The sequence below is a fragment of the Pituophis catenifer genome, unplaced genomic scaffold, assembly GCF_029215685.1.
Source record: "Pituophis catenifer annectens isolate HBS135680 unplaced genomic scaffold, rPitCat1.0.hap2 SCAF_2, whole genome shotgun sequence".
In the NCBI taxonomy this organism is placed as follows: Eukaryota; Metazoa; Chordata; class Lepidosauria; order Squamata; family Colubridae; genus Pituophis; species Pituophis catenifer.
This window is the reverse complement of record NW_027256882.1, coordinates 89,042,649-89,059,113: the sequence shown is the minus strand read 5'-3', so window position 1 is coordinate 89,059,113 and position 16,465 is coordinate 89,042,649. Positions and strand designations below refer to the sequence as shown.

Here is a 16,465-nt window from a genome sequence, read left to right as displayed (position 1 = left end):
TTTGCAGTAATTGGTCTAATGTGCTCTGTATTCATGACCCAAGATAATAAATCAGCCACTATATTTTGAACAGTTGTTTCTAAAATGACTTCACAGCCACACAATGTAAATATATTACAGCAGCCAAACTGAATATTTATTAAGATATATAATTAAAATATAAATATTTAAGGTTCACACAATCTGGTAATTTTCTAAGACAAAGAATTAACAGTTGTATTCCAGAAAAGATGCATTACAAAATGGCAATCTAAAAAAAATTCCATTCTTCATGTTGGTACAAAATAATCCCATCATAAAATTGCATCTCAGAAGGGCCAATCTCAATTGCTTTTCTGTTGCAACTGCCTGCTAAACCGCATAGTCCAGATTTGCAACTACACCATTTGTTATATGCATGCCAATTTGCCTTTTTCTATAACTTTGTTATTATCCATCTTCATATCTTTATCTAGCAGGAAAACATTCCCCAACTGGAATAATGCAGCACAAAAGGAATTATAATTCCACAATTTAGGGACAACTCCTTACATTGGTTTATCTTCCACATCCATCTTGGGCAAATACCAAGAAGGCTCCCAATTATCTCCAAAAATGTTTGAATTAATCGAGCAGTTCCAGCATATTTTAATTGAGATAAAAGTAAACACTTTTAGGGAGATATCAGACTGGAAATCATTGCAAACAGAGAGAGAGAGAGAGACCCTGATATAATTACATTGTTAACCAAAACCTACAGAATTGTATAACTATATCCTGTGTACACAATTATTTCTAGGAAAGTAAGAAATTAACACAGAGAAATAATAAATAATGGCAAATAATAATAAATAAAATAATAAATAATGGCAAATAATAAATGCCCAGTTTAACAACCCTCATGATTTTCCAGATGCTGCATTGAGGAAAAATGTGAAGCGGATTTGTTTCCTGAAAACATTTTGGAATTATGCAAATGTAGAATTGCATAAACGTGGCGCACTTCTCTCAATAAAATAATGAACCTGTCTCTTCTTTTGGGTATCTGGCTAGAATACTGAAGAGATATTAATTCCAAAATAGGGTGGGGGAATATTACCGGGATGAAAGGAACACAGGATATTTAGTGATAAACGAGAAGGTAACTGCTGAGTGATAGCTGCAATGAAGACTAATGACCCCAAGGGAGGAGTGTCTATATTTCCAAGCACATATACCAAAACATAATTTGAACACACCTATAACAGGTCATCTTTCCTCTGAATGGCAGAGCCATACCCAAAGCACATGGTCATTTGCATACAACAGGTAATTTGAATTTAGCTCCAACCTAATGGATGGCACAGTGTTAAATTTTATTGAATGTGACATTTTGATGGGATGTTATGAGACAGAGAGAGAGAAAAAAAATATTCCAGGACAGGAAGTGATGACACGAGACTATTTAAATAATGAGCTGGGGATAAGATAAGATCAGCATTGGATACCAAGGGAGAAGACAAGTTATTCAGGATGTTGTGGTGCTCCCAAACTGCACGTGGGAACAGGGCCTCTAATCACCAATGAGAGGGCGAAAGCTGAAAGACTTGATCTATTTTAATTGATAATACCAAGTCTAAGACAGGTTGGGGCCACCGTTCATCAAACGTTTGCCTGATCTGCGATTGATATTTCCATCTTACCTGCATTGGACTCTCACCGTACAAGCAACTCCAAACTGCCTACAAAATGGTTCACTCCAACTCCTATACGTCACTTACAATTTACCTAAGCCAAAAATGGTTTGTCCCAATCAGCTGTTGCACCCTATGTAGTTCATTCCAGGCACACCCTTCCCAATAAAAAATGGTTTGCTCCATCATGAGAGAACTTTAGCAATTAGGTACGGGTAGGGCGGCAGCATAAGACAAGGAGGAAGCTAATTATTAATTATTCTATTTTCTCAGATTGGAGAAAACTGACGTCTCCTTTCCACGGTTCTCAGGTTAGCGTTATTTCAAGTTTCCCTCACCCCCCCTTTTTTTCCAAAGTGGCTCCACCCAACCTTCATACTGAATAGTAAAGGAACGTGCCATTCAGCGTACGGAGGGTGCCTTTCTAACCTATCGCTCGTCTGTGATAGGAACCACCAAGGATCCCACAGGGTCGATACGGGGTGAGCCGAGACACAGGCAGAATCCCGTCCCCGAACTATTTTCTCTCTCTCTCTCCCTTAAACCGGGGTTGGGAAGAGGGGAAAGAGAGGTGGATGCCCGGCTGGTTGGCCTCGTCTCCTGTTCTTCTCGTCAGCGCCGCCGGCGTTCAACCGGCGAGGACCTTCCGCCTCAGCCGAGCCCCGCGCCCGGGCTCTCGCCTGGAAAGGTCACCATCGACTGTCCTGACTGGAAGCTTTTTCTCCTTCCGCCTCAGAGCGTGTCAGGCAGGCCGGGCTAATGGAGCGGTGCGCCTGCGTAGAGAGGGAGGTGGACAAAGTGCTGCAGAAGTTCCTGTGCTACGGCCAGCATTGTGAGCGAGGCCTGGAAGAGCTGCTGCGCTACGTCAGCCAGCTAAGGGAGGAGCTGGGCGCTGCAGGTACGGATGCCCCTGCCTTGGAGGCAGGGCTGCGGCAGGTTCGCATTGCCTGACAGGCGCGGAAGGGGTTTGGGATCGCGGTCTCGGCTTTGAACGTAATCAGCCATCTGGTCATAAAAAGGCAGGCAGATCCGGATCTGGCTAATCCTTTGGATGAGAGACCACCACGGCAAACCCTACACTAGAAAGTCATAGGCATCCTGGAAGAACACAATGGGAAAAAAAACCACCACCTTTATCTTGTTGCCAGAAAAGAATGCACACAATTGATCCATGAAACTGTAGGAAGTTGAGTTTGCTTGGGAGATTTTATGTTTTACATGCTTATTGAACCAAACACACTTAATAAAACTAGTGAAATTTTTAAACAACCTTCCTTAAGTGTTGTCCTTGGTTAGATCAGTGATGAAATCCAATTTTTTTTTACTACCGGTTCTGTGGGCGTGGCTTGGTGGGTGTGGCAGGGGAAGGATACTGCAAAATCTCCATTCCCACCCCACTCCAGGGGAAGGATACTGCAAAATCCCTATTCCCGCCCCACTCCTGGGGGAAGGATATTGCAAGATCTCCATTCCCACTCCACCTCTAGCCAGAGGTGGTATTTGCCGGTTCTCTGAACAGCTCAAAATTTCCACTACCGGTTCCCCAGAACCTGTCAGAACCTGCTGGATTTCACCCCTGAGTTAGATGTACAGGTTGTGGAGCCTGTTATGTGAACCCAGCCCATTTAATTAGTTTATGAGTCAAATGTATTTGAGTAAACTGAGAAAATGGGTTAATTCAATAAAAAGTATATCCTTTCAGGTTAGCCAAAACTGAGCTTGTTTGAATGAATGAATGAATGAATGAATGACCAACGCGGCATTGGTCGCGTTGGTGGATGATCTCTGGAGGGCTCGGGACGGGTTGCTCCTCTGTCCTAGTCCTATTAGATCTCTCAGCGGCTTTTGATACCATTGACCATGGTATCATGCTGCAGCGGTTGAGGGGGTTAGGAATAGGGGGCACCATTTTGCGGTGGTTCTCCTCCTTCCTGTCCGACCGCTCGCAGTTTGTGTTGGCAGGGGGGCAGAGGTCGACCTCGAGGCGTCTCGCATGGGGAGTGCCACAAGGGTCGGTCCTCTCGCCCCTTCTGTTCAACATTTATGTGAAACCGCTGGGTGAGATCATCCGTGGTTTTGGGGTGAAGTGTCATCTGTACGTTGATGATACTCAGCTATACATCTCCACCCCAGACCACCCCAACGATGCCCTTGATGTGATGTCTCGCTGCCTGGAGGCTGTGCGGGTCTGGATGGGGAGGAACAGGCTCAGACTCAACCTCTCCAAGACTGAGTGGCTGTGGCTTCCGGCGTCCCGATATAGTCAGCTGGTGCCATCGCTGACTATTGGGGGTGAATCCTTGCCCCCCACGGAGAGGGCTCGCAATCTGGGTGTTCTCCTGGACGCACGGCTGTCTTTACAAGAGCATATAACAGCCGTGGCCAGGGGGGCCTTTTATCAGGTTCGCCTGATTTGCCAGTTGCAGCCCTTTCTGGACCGGGACGCCTTGCGCACGGTCACCCACGCCCTTGTCACCTCCCGGCTGGACTATTGTAATGCTCTCTACATGGGGCTCCCCTTGAAGAGCACTCGGAGGCTCCAGCTGGTCCAGAATGCAGCCGCGCGGGTGGTTATGGGCGCAACCCGTTGTGCCCACGTGACCCCCCTCCTGCGCGAGCTGCACTGGTTCCCAGTGGTCTTCTGGGTGCGATTCAAGGTGTTGGTCACCACCTTTAAAGCGCTCCATGGCACAGGACCCGGGTACCTTCGAGACCAACTTCTGCCACCAATAGCCTCCCACCGGCCAGTTCGCTCCCACAGAGAGGGTCTCCTCAGGGTACCATCGGCCAAGTTATGTCGGCTGGCAACACCCAGGGGGAGGGCCTTCTCTGTGGGAGCCCCAGCCCTGTGGAACGAACTGCCCCCGGAAATACGTAAGATCTCCGACCTCTGGGTGTTTCGTTGTGCACTCAAGACCCTGTTGTTCCGCCAGGCTGGTCTATCAACATAACAATTTTAAATTGGGTTTTAAATTTCTGGGGTTTTAAATTTGAGCCGAATTCATTTAATAATTTTAAACTATTTTAACTGATGTTGTCTTGTGTTTTAATAGGCTGTACACCGCCCTGAGTCCTTCAGGAGAAGGGCGGTATAGAAATAAAATTATTCTTATTCTTATTCTAATGAATGAATGAATGATCAATCTAATTATTGGCTGTTACAATGCAATACAATATGCAGGTAATATTCAATTGTACATCTTTCCTCTTTCAAATTCAAGTGAAGGTATTGAGGCTCTGTCTCTGTGTCTGGAGGTTGCAAGAGTACAGTTGGGGAAGAACAGGATTTGGCTCTACCCTACCAAAACCAAGTGGCTGTAGGTTTTAGGTTCCAAAGGTCCCAAAACTGGAGAGGATTGATCTATGACACTGAGCAGTCTTACCTTGCCTTGCTTGAAATCAGTGCATACTTTGGGGTCCTCCAGGACTCCCAGATCCAAATTGAAGAACTGTTGGCAGCTGTGGCCAGGGGTGTCTTTGCATAACTTTGTTTGATGCGCAGTTTGTACCCATTTCTGGATTATGGGCCCTGCTCATGATCACCCACAGTCACCTCCCATCAGAACAATTGCAATGTGCTGTCTTTGAACATCCAAAAACTTCAATTGATCCATAATGCAGTGATGCAAGTAGTTGTGGACATTGCTTGTTATGCCAGTTTGACACTGGCTACCAATAACGTTCTGGGTCTGGGTGCAATTCAGTGTGCTGGTTGATACCTGTAAAGACAGGACTGGATTATTTGGGAACTACCAGTATTTGGTCCCAAGGGTATCTCCCTGTCCACATAGGCCATACTGCTGGGACTTCTTTGAAACAATGCCATCTCTTGGGATCCAGAAGTTGTACTTTCTCTGTGGTATTATACAACAACTGGTTTATTTTCATTGCTGTCTTCTTTTAATTTCCACAATTGAATTCCAAGATACTTGTGAGTTTGAATGTTGAGTATGAAAATATTATTATTATATGGAACTGAATTGCATCTAGTGGTGCCTTTCCCCAAATGTGAAATACCTGCAGGTGAGGATACCATAAAATATCTTCACCTATTTATGTCAAATGAAAGTTGCAAGTAAGCACAGACTGAACACTTGAGGTGATATCTAAAACTAAAATGTCATTGCTTTTCCTACTATAGCCTTGCAGCGAGGACCTCTTTCTGCTACACTCTCCCTTGTTATGTCCCAGTGCTGTAAGAAAATTAAGGATACTGTTCAAAACTTAGCTTCAGATCACAAAGATATTCACAGCAGTATCTCCCGCGTGGGCAAAGCAATAGATAGAGTAAGTATCTTCCACTAATTTGGGGGCAGGGGGTTGGAAGGAAATTGCTTTGGATTTTAAATTGGGAGCCATGAGAGTAGATGTTACCCCAATTATTATATATTTTATGCTGTCGATTTTGGAATGCTTATGAACTAGTGAAATATGCATGTTCTATTGTTTTGTTCTTTAATAGCATAAACACTCATTTAGTACAGTACAAGAACACTCTTGTTCTGTTTTCTCAACCTTCATAAGCATTGTATTTTCTTCACATTATACTGAATCTAAAATATTGCATGAAAAATGGTCCAAGAGGTATGCAAGCAAATGGTTCTCCAAAATGTGACTACATGTAGTCCTCATTTAGGGACTGCCTCTTCTAGTGACCATTTGCAATCATAGTGGTGATGAAAAAGTAACTTTTTGACCAATCCTTGCACTTATGACCTTTGCAGGTCTGTAAAGTAAAGGAAAGCTGAAGTAAGATCATAGACACTGTTTTGGTTTCATTTAGCAATGGCTTCACGTAATGATCAAGTTGCCAGTTCAACTGTAGTTGCTAAATGAGAACTACCCATATTATGTAAAGTAGCTAACCATATTATTTGTTATATGCCAAATAATTGTGATGTGTGGGCTTCTCTTATTAGAAATTAATTAATAAAGAAGCAATTTGGTTGTAAGTCATCACTGGGAATAAAAATATTAAGGGCATTAAGTAGAGGTATATGAGGTGGGGCCTGTGAATGAGAATCTCCTATATTTTTGCACAGTAGAGAAATGTTCAAGTTTTCATATCGAGCATCAATTTATACTGTTCATCAGAGAGAAGAAGTTTAATCTCATTTGAGGACTATCTAGCTTTCATTATAGATGGTATAGCATCCTTCTTTAAATTGCTAGAATTTACACCATATTTATATGTTTAAAGATAAGGCAAATTATCATTCTAGCAAGTTACTTTGCTTCCTTTCTGAAATACAGATTGAAGGATCATCTGCTTCTCTTTCATTTTCACAAATTTTTGTTCCAGAATTTTGATGCTGATTTGTGTGGCATTGTCCCTGCTCTGGTCTGGGAAACCCAAGAGAAACAGATCCTGGTATTGGCAATTATAGAACATCTCTATCAACAAGGAATGCTGGGAGTGGCTGAAGAACTGTGTCAGGTACTAACCTCTTTAATGACAGAAATCTTTGCATGGTATACATGAAGTCCTCACTTACCAACTAGAGTTGGGACTGTCAACCCTGTCGCTATGTGGTTGTAAAGCGGATCGCCACAGATCATTAAGCTGACATCATGTGAGTGCAATTTGTGACTTCCTGCTTGCTTCCCAATTGACATTGCTTATCAGAAGCCAGCTATGAAGGTCACAAATGGTGATTACATGATTATGGGACCTGAAACTATCATAAATGTGCACTAGTTGCCAAGAACCCAAATAATGATCATGTGACAATGACTGCAACTTTGAAAACTAGCTTAAATCTCCTTGGTCAGCTCCACTGTAACTTTGAACAGTTGTAACTTTGAACCAATGGTCAGTAAGTAAGGACTATGTATAGTACATTATGGTTGTAATCCTACATTGTGTTACCCTTTTTGGCTTATGCTTCAGTTAGGTTATTCAGTTCTGCTGGCCACAAACTTACTTTCTTGCCTACAGTACCTACAGTACCAGAGAAGCATTTGACCCAATTACTCTCTTCTGTTGTATATCTTTTTTGTCCATTCTGAAATGGCTATAGGTAGTTCTTGACATATAACAGTTATGGTCATAAATCATTGCAGTCATAAGTTGAGGCATCATGTGACTGGACCTGATTTTTTTTTTGGACATATTTTGTAGCAGTTGTTAAGCAAACACCGTGCTCATTAAGCAAATCCATTTTCCCCAGATGCATTTTTTTGCCAGAAACTGGAAGTAGACACTGGAAAACAGCAGAATTCATAGCAAATTGTGGTGATGTGATCATGAGATGCTCAAATGGCCGTAAAGGTGAGCCACTTGCCAAGCACTCAAAATGCGATCATGTCACCGTGTGGGGTGGGGGATTATGGCCATTGTAACTTCAAAACTGGCTTGTAAGTAGCTTTTCAGGGGTCCATCGTGACTTTGAATAGTCATTAAGCAACCAGTCGTAAGTCAATGATTATCCATAATCTTTATTTGAACCTCCATCTGCAGATATTTCCACTTCTTGCCTGCTCCTTTATTTTCAGGAGAAGGCAAGGCAATTTGTTTTTCAATCAACTTCTGGTTTCTCCTTGGCAGGAATCAACTGTGAATGTGGATGTAGACTTCAAAAAACCATTCCTGGAACTGAACAGCATTCTGGAAGCTCTGCACAAACAAGACCTGGGACCTGCTCTGAGGTAAGTCTTTAGAACAGGGCCCTGTTTTCCTTTGGGGAATCCGGTTCTTTTCTTCCTATAATTCCTAATCTGATTATTTTAGTTTAGGTTTCTAATTTACTTTGATTAGTTTTTAATTACTTTTTAAGATGCTTTGTTTCTCATCTATGAAATCTAGTACATTTCTGAGATTTCACTTAAAAACAAGCTGGCAGCATTCATAACCTCCTGTAGCCGATATGTGAGTTTGGAACATTGCAGTGTCTTTTTTTCATTATAATCACTCTGAGGACAGTTCCTTTATAGACTCTGGTGCTGAGGGAATAATGTACCTTGCCTAGCTGGGCAGTCTTCCACAGGCAGCAGCTGGCCGATCTGAACAGTACTCTGGAATTTCAGCTGCATCGGCTCCATTTCATCAGACTTCTTTCTGGCGGCCCCGGCAAGGAGTTGGAGGCCTTGAGCTATGCACGTCACTTTCAACCCTTTGCCCACCTACACAAGCAAGGTGGGACACTTTTTCCTTGGATCTGCTTTCTTGCTATGGACTAATACTTCTTTCCTAGGTCTGTTGGGCTAATGCTCTGCTCAGCATCCTTGACAAAGGTAAAATAACACATTTTATTTGTATTAAGATTGTTTTTCATAATGTTTCTTTATAGTTGCCAGAACTGATGGCTTTCATTTCTGATTTTGTTGCTTCAAACAACTCTTAAAGCTAAAGAATGTTGGAATCTCATTATTCCTCTTTTCTCTCCAACCCAATGGGATGGTGGAAAGAGAGTGTGGAAAGGGACTGAGCCTGTTCATCTCTCAGCAGGGTACCTGTCTGAGAACTGAAAAAAACAGGACCAGATTTGGCATAGTGGGAAAAGCTGACAAAAGATCAAGCTTGAAAATGGCCTGATCCAGCTTGGGGCTTTGAAGAAAGGCATTCCAGAAAACTTCCCCTTAATTCATTCATATGGGAGAAGCAGCTGGACAGCCCTTGGAATGCTACCAGCTGCTCCATTCTTAAGCCTCGCCTTCCTCCCACCTGGTCATGTGACTGAGTGCAGCTGGTATGAAGGGGTAGAAAAGAATTCCAGAAACCATGGTCTACGTGTTCTCTCCCCAGTTTTAATACAAGAAGTAAACTAAACTGGTGAATTCCTTGATTCAAAACAATGGAATCGTCTCCTCAGCCTGTTCATTTGTGTTGTCACCAGTTTCTTACAATTCGTTCTGAAATAGGCCTAGGTGGCCTTAGTGAAGATTGTTCACTGAAGTGGCACTTCCTGTATTTTACTGAACAGAGATCCAAGTGATGATGGGAAGTCTGGTATACCTACGCTTAGGCCTTCAGAATTCTCCATATAGGCATCTACTGGATGAAAGTCATTGGACAGAGATTTGTGAGACTTTCACTCGTGATGCATGTTCCTTGCTTGGTCTCTCAGTGGAGTCACCTCTTAGTGTCAGGTAAAGCTTCATTCAGGTGGGACTGGGGGCTGTACTGGGCAGCACTGAGCATTCTGTCTCTGCAGTTTTGCCGCAGGGTGTGTAGCATTGCCAGTTCTGATGAACATCAAGGCTGTGATTGAGCAGAGACAATGCACAGGTGTCTGGAGCCACAAGGATGAGCTGCCTGTGAGTTACTTAACCCATTCTGGGGAGGAACTATAGGATGGGTTGGGATTTTTGCTAAAGAAAATGAATAGAACTACATGCTAAAGTTAACTTTTCTTAACAGATTGAAGTTGAGCTAGGAATGAAATGCTGGTATCATTCAGTCTTTGCATGTCCCATCCTGCGCCAACAGACCACAGATTCCAATCCACCTATCAAGTTGATTTGTGGACATGTTATTTCTAGAGATGCTCTCAACAAGCTTATCAATGGAGGGAAGTGAGTGATTTTCATCAAATCTTGATATCTCAATGAAAGTTATGGGGTTAGTAGATAAGTAATTGCCTGAACTATTTCCATTTCCATACTGCAGTTAGATCATATATTTTATTCATCCCATATTTATACATGTAAATACCATGTATTTACTAAAACTTTCCCCCAAAATACTTTTTAAAATTTCTATATATATATATATATGCTATGGCTGCATTATGTCTGCTACCTTCAGCTCAATTGTTGAACAAGGCTATTTTAAAAACTCCAAATCAATGTTTCTCAAACTTGGCAACTTTTAAGATGTGTAGACTTTATTTCTCAGAATTCCCCAGCCACATACTGGCTGGGGAATTCTGGGAGTTGAGGTCCACACATCTTAAAAAGGAATGACTTAACTGACATTATGGAACCAAATCTAGATTTTTTTTAAAAAAAATAATATGGAATCAAAAATAGAAACAAAGTTGGTGAATATTAAGATTTTTATCCTGCTTTTCCTTCAGAATCTCAAGACACGTAGCGCTCCCATTTTTCATAACAAACATTAAGTAAACTGGGCCGAGAACAAAGAAACAAACCTAAAGCCCAGCAAGCTTCAGTAACAGACGATAGACTTGGCGTGGATGTCTGTGGTGCCAGCACAATCACTCCATCACACTTTCATACAACAGAATTTGCTGCCAGTTTTCCAGGAGTGTGGGGTGGATCATCTTCATATTAGTTACAAAAGTAGTTTCTGGTAAAGATTCCAAAGTCCTGATTTAATTCTTTTTTGTTACATTTTGCAGACTGAAGTGTCCATATTGCCCCATGGAACAAAACCCAGCCGATGGAAAACGCCTCATCTTTTGATAATGGCAAGACTTGTTATGAAATAGGCTCTTCAAATACAGCAGTTGTGTGCAAGCAGAACTCTATAATGTCCTGCTTAATATAACAGCTGCTATACAATGGAAGCTGATTGGTTTAGTGGACCAGACAAAAACTTCAAAGGTTGAGGCAATGCAATATCCTGTACGTATACTCCATATCTGCCTGTTTTTGGCTTCATCCTGGCAGCTTGAACAGGCACTACTCCTGTTGTAGAGTTTATCCTGTCCCTGGTCACAATTCTGTTTCTTGTTGGATACCACAAGCGCTGTATGTGGAGCTGCTACCCTCTATTCCCCACTTTTAATGCTTACAGATTACCAAATTCTTGAAAACAGAAATGTGTTTCTGAAAAGCATGTGGAGAATCCAGCTTATTCCTGTTTTGAAGAAAAATTTCAAGTAAATTAAAATGCAAATGAGGACAATTGTAAGATTACTGGCATTTCCTAACATTTTAAGTCAGCCTCTGTATACAATATTGTTCTTCAGAGACTAAGAGATGAGTATACAGTGGAATATTTCCTTAGAATATGAATACAAATACACAAATTTAAGTAGAGAAATAAAAACTCAAAAGTCAGGATCAATTTTCTTCCTTATATAAACAATTTATAGCATCAGAGCATGTACTATTTAAATTTGGTAAATCTAAAACCTGTATAGGTAATGAACAAGAGTTTGGTGTTAACAGCTTGTAATAAAATGTTTCATTTTGTGTATGTAAAAGGGATTTTAAATCTGCCTTAGAGATTTTAATTTAGACATATCCTTAGGCATAGATTATTCCTAATATCCAGGATTGGTGTTCTCATGGACTAATCTTAAAGATTTAAGATTTCCTCAAAATAATTCCTCGAAATAATTTTCTAAAGTGTTACAGCGTTATTTTAACTTGGAGGCTTCAAGTAAGAACTAATGCTTACAACATATGCTTTACAAAATGAGGCTGCCTTTTTCTGAAGCAAAAACCTGTACATGAGAGAAAGGGTAATTGAAAAAATCACTATAGCCTTTAGGAGTAGCCAGAGGCTTTATCTTGCTGCAGGTATTCTCAGTTCCATCCAATCTTGTACATATCAGACAACTAAAGGGGGTAGCAGGAAACAAACAAATTGAAATAAGTTATTTTTCGTTTGCTTTGCATGTTACCATACAATGCAATACCTACAAACTTCTATTTAAATCTTCAGTGTAAGATTAATTTGTATAAAGCAACTTAGTTTAGCTGGCCTGGGGCTGGATTTTTTTTTTTTTTTTTGAATGCTTCATATTTGCTTCTGCAATACAGTATGATCTAGTTAACAAGGGTTGAAATAACACTGCCCTTTCATAAAGAGGCTATAGATGACTTGTATTTTAAAATTTTTAATAGCATTTCTGTATGCATAAAGGAGCGTACAGTGAGGCAAGAAATGTTCTCTACCCCAAGGAGAGAGGAACACAACTTGAAGGTATTTTGGAGCACCTTTTGGGCACCAGAGACCTGTTCTGTGGATAGAGGTTTTTCTGCAGACCAGAGAGGGCATGTAATGCCTGCATCCCGTGGATGGGGCTTTGCTTGTTTCTGCGGGTCCGGCTGCTGGCATGCTGTGGACTGATGCTGGTCCATGAACCAGAAGTTGGGGACCCCTGCTTTGAAATAAGCAAGTAAGACTATAGTATATTGAATTGGATAAGGCCAACATATATACAAATATTTTTATTATTTAACAGTTCCTCTATGCTAATGGTCTAGAATTCTTTTAGAGCTGAACATTGGCCAACATTTCAACACAAATTTCCAGCAAGAATTGCCATCAAAACTCTTCAAAAATAGATGATTACAGTATAGCTGTCATGGTTCCTGGGCTCTCAATAGGTCACTTGATATATTCCTCAGTGCAACAATCCAGGCCAACTGTCATATCAAACTGACATGAAACTGATATTTAACCACATAAAGCCTATAGAATCCAGTATATCATATCCTGGAGTCTTAATAGCATCCGTTATCAATGTTCGTCACAAAGGAACGGGAAGAGCTTCCACTTCCTCCAAGCACTCATTGTAAGCTTCTTGATAGTCCTCGTGAGCCTTTATCATGATAACGCAGGTTGGGCGTTTTGAGCCTGCTGCTGCTCCCAAATCCTGAACGCAAAAGAAGAAAAGGATTCAGTTTCTTGGATCACACAAAAGGTCTCCTTTTTTCATACATATTTCAAGCTGCAAACTAAACAAATCCAGTATTTTAAAATTTTGATTTTTAGCCCCCTCAGGGTGAAGATCTAACTTCTCTAAAGCTTAATTCAGCAACTGCACTGAGTTTTAAGAAATGGAAATCAAATTTCAACAACTTGAGAATAAATAAAGCTTACTTAATGCTTCAGAATTCACTCTTGATGTGAGAAAATGATCTTGCTAAGATATTAAAATAATTTAAAGGAAATAAATATTAGGGATTCCAATGATTTTGTATGACCATCCATATTTACAAACCTTATACAAAAAATAGATTAAAATTTAACATGGCACCTGCAGGACAAAATACATGGGAATCATAGGCATTAAAATTCTTAAATTACCACTTCCCTGTCATTTCAACTTCTGAGCTCACATTAGGAAGGAATTCTCAGGGACTTAAATATTAACTGGCCTCTCATAACCTCAAAGTATTAACAAAATATGGTATTGAAGTCTTTAAACATGACGTGTACCACTTTTTAGCTATTTAATTAAAATTCATGTATTAGTATCATATTCAATAGTTGGACATGATTATACTGAAACTATATTTGGTATTATAAGGATCTGCAGCCTGAATATCTAATATGCACTTATTAGCTAGATTCAAACACTGTACTAAGCAATAATTTAATCTTGTATATGACAGACTATTGTATGAATGCAGATGTCATGGGTGTCAAACCTGCAGCGTCACATTGCTGTCACGCTATGCTTTTCCAATTTGCAGAGCTGGGGTAGGCGTGGCTTGCGTGTGACGCATCTGGCCTGTGGGCCGCCTGTTTGATACACCTGCCATATGTTATTCAGCAAGCCATCTATAAAATGAATCTAGCTTAGAGTTCCAGCTTCTGAATGTTAACATGTTATTGCACCCAGTTTTGTTATATATTCAAGTCACAACTGAAAAGATACAAAACAATATACAAAGGTTTGTTCATAAACTATTATGAACAATAATAGTTAATAATTTTAATAATCAACAACATTCGCTTCATGGAATTTAAAGAGTAGAGATAAATAGTAGCTTTTGAGAAAAACTAAGTATTCATATCTAAGTATCTGAGCTTTTATTTCTGTTTACATAGGAAAATAAAATGATCATGCGAGACAAAATTCTATTGAATTTTGACCCATTTTATACATTCATTCCTTTCTCAAGGACCAGCAGGAAGAAAACTTTAACCAATTATTACCGTTTTAGATGGAATATATACATAGGGAAGACTCCTGTCTTCACACATGATGGGGATGTGGCAATAAACATCAATAGGCAATGTATCTCCTGCAAGAACTGTGATTCTATGAGAAACAAGACAAAGTAATTTTAGCACTTGGTTAAAGTGCTTGGGATTAGTAAAATATAACATTCAGCATAATGGAAAATCTCAAACAAGTTTCTCCACCCCAGACCACCCCAACATCTCCACCCCAGACCACCCCAACGATGCCCTTGATGTGATGTCTCGCTGCCTGGAGGCCGTGCGGGTCTGGATGGGGAGAAATAGGCTCAGACTCAACCCATCCAAGACCGAGTGGCTGTGGCTTCCGGTGTCCCGATATAGTCAGCTGGTGCCATCGCTGACTATTGGGGGTGAATCTCTGCCCCCCACAGAGAGGGCTCGCAATCTGGGCATCCTCCTGGATGCACGGCTGTCTTTAGAAGAGCATATGACGGCCGTGGCCAGGGGGGCTTTTTATCAGGTTTGCCTGATTCGCCAGTTGCAGCTCTTTCTGGACCGGGACACCTTGCGCACGATCACTCATGCCCTTGTCACCTCCTGGCTGGACTATTGTAATGCTCTCTACATGGGGCTCCCGTTGAAGAGCACTCGGAGGCTCCAATTGGTCCAGAATGCGGCCGCGCAGGTCGTTATGGGCACAACCCGTTGTGCCCACGTGACCCCCTCCTGCGCGAGCTGCACTGGTTCCCAGTGGTCTTCTGGGTGCGATTCAAGGTACCACCTTTAAAGTGCTCCATGGCATAAGACCCAGGTACCTTCGAGACCGACTTCTGCCACCAATAGCCTCCCACCGGCCAGTCCGCTCCCACAGAGAGGGTCTCCTCCGGGTGCCATCGGCCAAGTTATGTCGGCTGGCGACACCCAGGGGGAGGGCCTTCTCTGTGGGAGCCCCTGCCCTGTGGAATGAACTATCCCCGGAAATGCGTAAGATCTCCGACCTCCGTGTATTTCGCTGTGCCCTCAAGATCCTGCTGTTCCACCAGGCCGGGCTACCAATGTAATGATTTTAAATTAGGGGTTTTAAATTTTGGGGGTTTTAAATTTGAGCCGAAACTATTTAATAATTTTAATTATTTTTAATTGATGTTTGTCTTTGTGCTTTTAATAGGCTGTACACCGCCCTGAGTCCTCCGGGAGAAGGGCAGTATAGAAATAAAATTATTATTATTATTATTATTATTATTATTATTATTATTATTATTATTATTATTATTACTATTATTATTATTAATTATTATCGCTAACACAGAAAGTATGTCTCTAGTTTGCTTAGAGAGTAACACTAGTTTCTGTGAACTTAGTGTAGAAAAAGCTAATTTAAGCATTTATATTTTCATAGATTTTAAAGAGGTTTTGCTTTAGAGTTAGAGTAGACCAAAGCACACCACAGCGGTTACTTCAAGCGGAAATACGAAGGTTAGCTCTCACAAAAATTCCACCGCCTGGAGCATCACAGGTTCTTACCCTTTTTCGCCTTTGTTGATGAATTTCTGGACCTCTTTCACCCCTCGCCGGATCTGTTTAAACTTCGATGCTACAAAATAAAACGGGAGAGCTTTCAGGAAGATCCCAAGCGACAGTAAAGCTCCAAACGGAGTCCATGTCACAGCCCACCCGGGAAGGGCTCCCCTCCCCACATCGCACGCACCTTTTTTGATGCACTTGTAGAGTTTGCGTGTGAGCTTCCGAGAGGCTAACGGCCGCGCAATAGCATTTACATTTGTGACCAGCTCGTGGTACGACCGTTCTGGGGTTGTTGCCTCGGTCTCCGGCGTTTCCTCGGGTTCCTGGTGCTTGACTCGACCCATAGCCGCAATTCGAAGAAGCCAGAGACCCACGCGCCACTTCTACCCACTACTAGCCTATTTCCGCTTCCGCTCTCAGAGCACTGAACCCTGGGAAAACCCACCATAGAGATTTTTTTAATTATTATTAAACCGTTGTTTCGGGCCACCATTTTTTC

The 16,465-nt window shown here is 41.6% G+C and overlaps 2 protein-coding genes across 2 annotated transcripts; one reads left to right on the top strand and one right to left on the bottom strand.

Annotated features, from left to right (window-relative positions):
- Positions 1–2,093: 2,093 nt before the first annotated feature.
- RMND5B (required for meiotic nuclear division 5 homolog B) lies at positions 2,094–11,766 on the top strand. Its single transcript, XM_070937134.1, has 9 exons — positions 2,094–2,550; positions 5,794–5,939; positions 6,955–7,089; positions 8,200–8,300; positions 8,621–8,787; positions 9,575–9,740; positions 9,806–9,908; positions 10,012–10,166; positions 10,955–11,766. Exons 1-9 carry the CDS (start codon positions 2,412–2,414, stop codon positions 11,016–11,018), a joined length of 1,176 nt encoding a protein of 391 aa, XP_070793235.1. The 5' UTR covers positions 2,094–2,411; the 3' UTR covers positions 11,019–11,766.
- NHP2 (NHP2 ribonucleoprotein) lies at positions 11,626–16,347 on the bottom strand. The gene is made up of 4 exons (XM_070937135.1): positions 16,151–16,347; positions 15,967–16,036; positions 14,455–14,560; positions 11,626–13,165 (listed from the first exon to the last, which is right to left on the bottom strand). Exons 1-4 carry the CDS (start codon positions 16,308–16,310, stop codon positions 13,040–13,042), a joined length of 462 nt encoding a protein of 153 aa, XP_070793236.1. The 5' UTR covers positions 16,311–16,347; the 3' UTR covers positions 11,626–13,039.
- Positions 16,348–16,465: the final 118 nt, after the last annotated feature.

Bases quoted from the DNA above. Each gene is read 5' to 3' on its own strand.
- RMND5B (XM_070937134.1), top strand. From the start codon at position 2,412: ATGGAGCGGTGCGCCTGCGTAGAGAGGGAGGTGGACAAAGTGCTGCAG. The intron at 2,551-5,793 runs GTACGGATGCCC...TTCCTACTATAG, and splicing joins GGAGGAGCTGGGCGCTGCAG to CCTTGCAGCGAGGACCTCTT. The intron at 8,301-8,620 runs GTAAGTCTTTAG...TACCTTGCCTAG, and splicing joins GACCTGGGACCTGCTCTGAG to CTGGGCAGTCTTCCACAGGC.
- NHP2 (XM_070937135.1), bottom strand. From the start codon at position 16,310: ATGGGTCGAGTCAAGCACCAGGAACCCGAGGAAACGCCGGAGACCGAG. The intron at 16,037-16,150 runs GTGCGTGCGATG...TTTATTTTGTAG, and splicing joins CTACAAGTGCATCAAAAAAG to CATCGAAGTTTAAACAGATC. The intron at 13,166-14,454 runs GTAATAATTGGT...TTTTGCGTTCAG, and splicing joins TATATATTCCATCTAAAACG to GATTTGGGAGCAGCAGCAGG.